Source organism: Plasmodium reichenowi, chromosome 5, assembly GCF_001601855.1.
Source record: "Plasmodium reichenowi strain SY57 chromosome 5, whole genome shotgun sequence".
Classification (NCBI taxonomy): domain Eukaryota; phylum Apicomplexa; class Aconoidasida; order Haemosporida; family Plasmodiidae; genus Plasmodium; species Plasmodium reichenowi.
In genome coordinates, this window is record NC_033650.1 from 253625 (window position 1) to 254991 (window position 1367).

Genomic DNA, 1367 nt, shown 5'->3' on the forward strand with positions numbered 1-1367 from the left:
GCACACCTACAAAATAATCACTAAGCCTTCCTTTCCCACCCATCTCCGTAGGGAAATAAGTCTCATGTCTCAACACAACGAATCCAAAAATGCTCATAAGAGAAAAATAAAATAAATTAAAAAACATCAGATTAAATCGTTGTACTTTTATTCTCCTAATCCTGTGGCTCCATTTTCTGAAAAATCAAATGAAATAAAAATAAAATAGTGATATATAATAATATATACGGTATAATAAGACAACGCAGGAACGATATTGATATATATCCCTTCAATCAAAAATATCCATTTTCATGTATATTGTAATATATATATTATCCATATGAGATACTTTTTTTTTATTGTTTTATTTTTCTTGTACTTGGTAGGTATGAGTTTTTCCCCAAGAGGGTTAGATATTTTATTTAAAATATATTTAAGTACATATGTGATACATCCACTTATAAGAAAAAAAATGAAATAAGATACTTGAGGAATTAAATATTTTGTTCGATAAAATGATAACCATTTATTTTTTATGTGAAAATAATTACAATTAATAATTAAATTGTACAACATATTTTTTATGAATATTATGAAATCTCCATCTCTTAAAATATTCTTTAATTCACTTAATGTTCTTATTTGACATATAGTAAAAACAATAACTACAAGAAGTAATATTTTAAACACTGTGTCTAATTTCATTATTTTATGGAAACTTTTTTTTTATAAGGACACAAAAAAATAATAATAATAATAAATAAATAAATAAATAAATATATATATATATATATATATATATATATATATTAAATGTGGGTATATCAAATATATATTCGTGGGTATAATATCATATGGAGAAATACATAAATACATACAACCATAAAATGAAATACATACATATATATATATATATATATTATTATATTTTAATTATGTAGTTTTAAAATTGTGGAAAATAAAGCACGCATAAAGGAAAACACTATCTTTTATTTTCCCACAGCTTCTTGACAAAAAAAATAATTATACACATATATATATATAATATATATAATAATCATAATAAACCAATATATAAAAATATAAACATATATATACTACATATTTTTTTAAGACTTCAACTTTATATTTTTATATATCTACACGAAATCAAATTTAATTTTATATCATTATTTTTAATTATATCTTATTTGTTACAATATTGTCATGTATATTTTTATTTTTATGTTTTTTTTTTTTTTTTTTTTTTTTTTTTTTTTTTTTTTTTTTTATTTCTTTTTTTTTAAATAATTTTTTTTTTTTATTTTTTTAAAAATTTATAAAAATTTTTTATAAAAAAAATTTTATTTTTCTTTTTATTTTTTTAAAAAAAACTTTTTAAAAAT

General features: G+C 18.1%; 1 protein-coding gene across 1 annotated transcript in view; it reads right to left on the reverse strand.

The window, feature by feature from the left end:
- Positions 1-687, reverse strand: part of PRSY57_0507400 (longevity-assurance (LAG1) protein, putative) — a gene marked incomplete at both ends in the record, with an annotated part of 1724 nt that extends 1037 nt beyond the window's left edge. Inside the window, 2 exons of the mRNA XM_020114546.1 lie at positions 7-176; positions 362-687. Of these exons, the coding sequence (XP_019970723.1) occupies positions 7-176; positions 362-687 (496 nt within the window). The remainder of the gene's footprint in view (positions 1-6; positions 177-361) is intronic.
- Positions 688-1367: the final 680 nt, after the last annotated feature.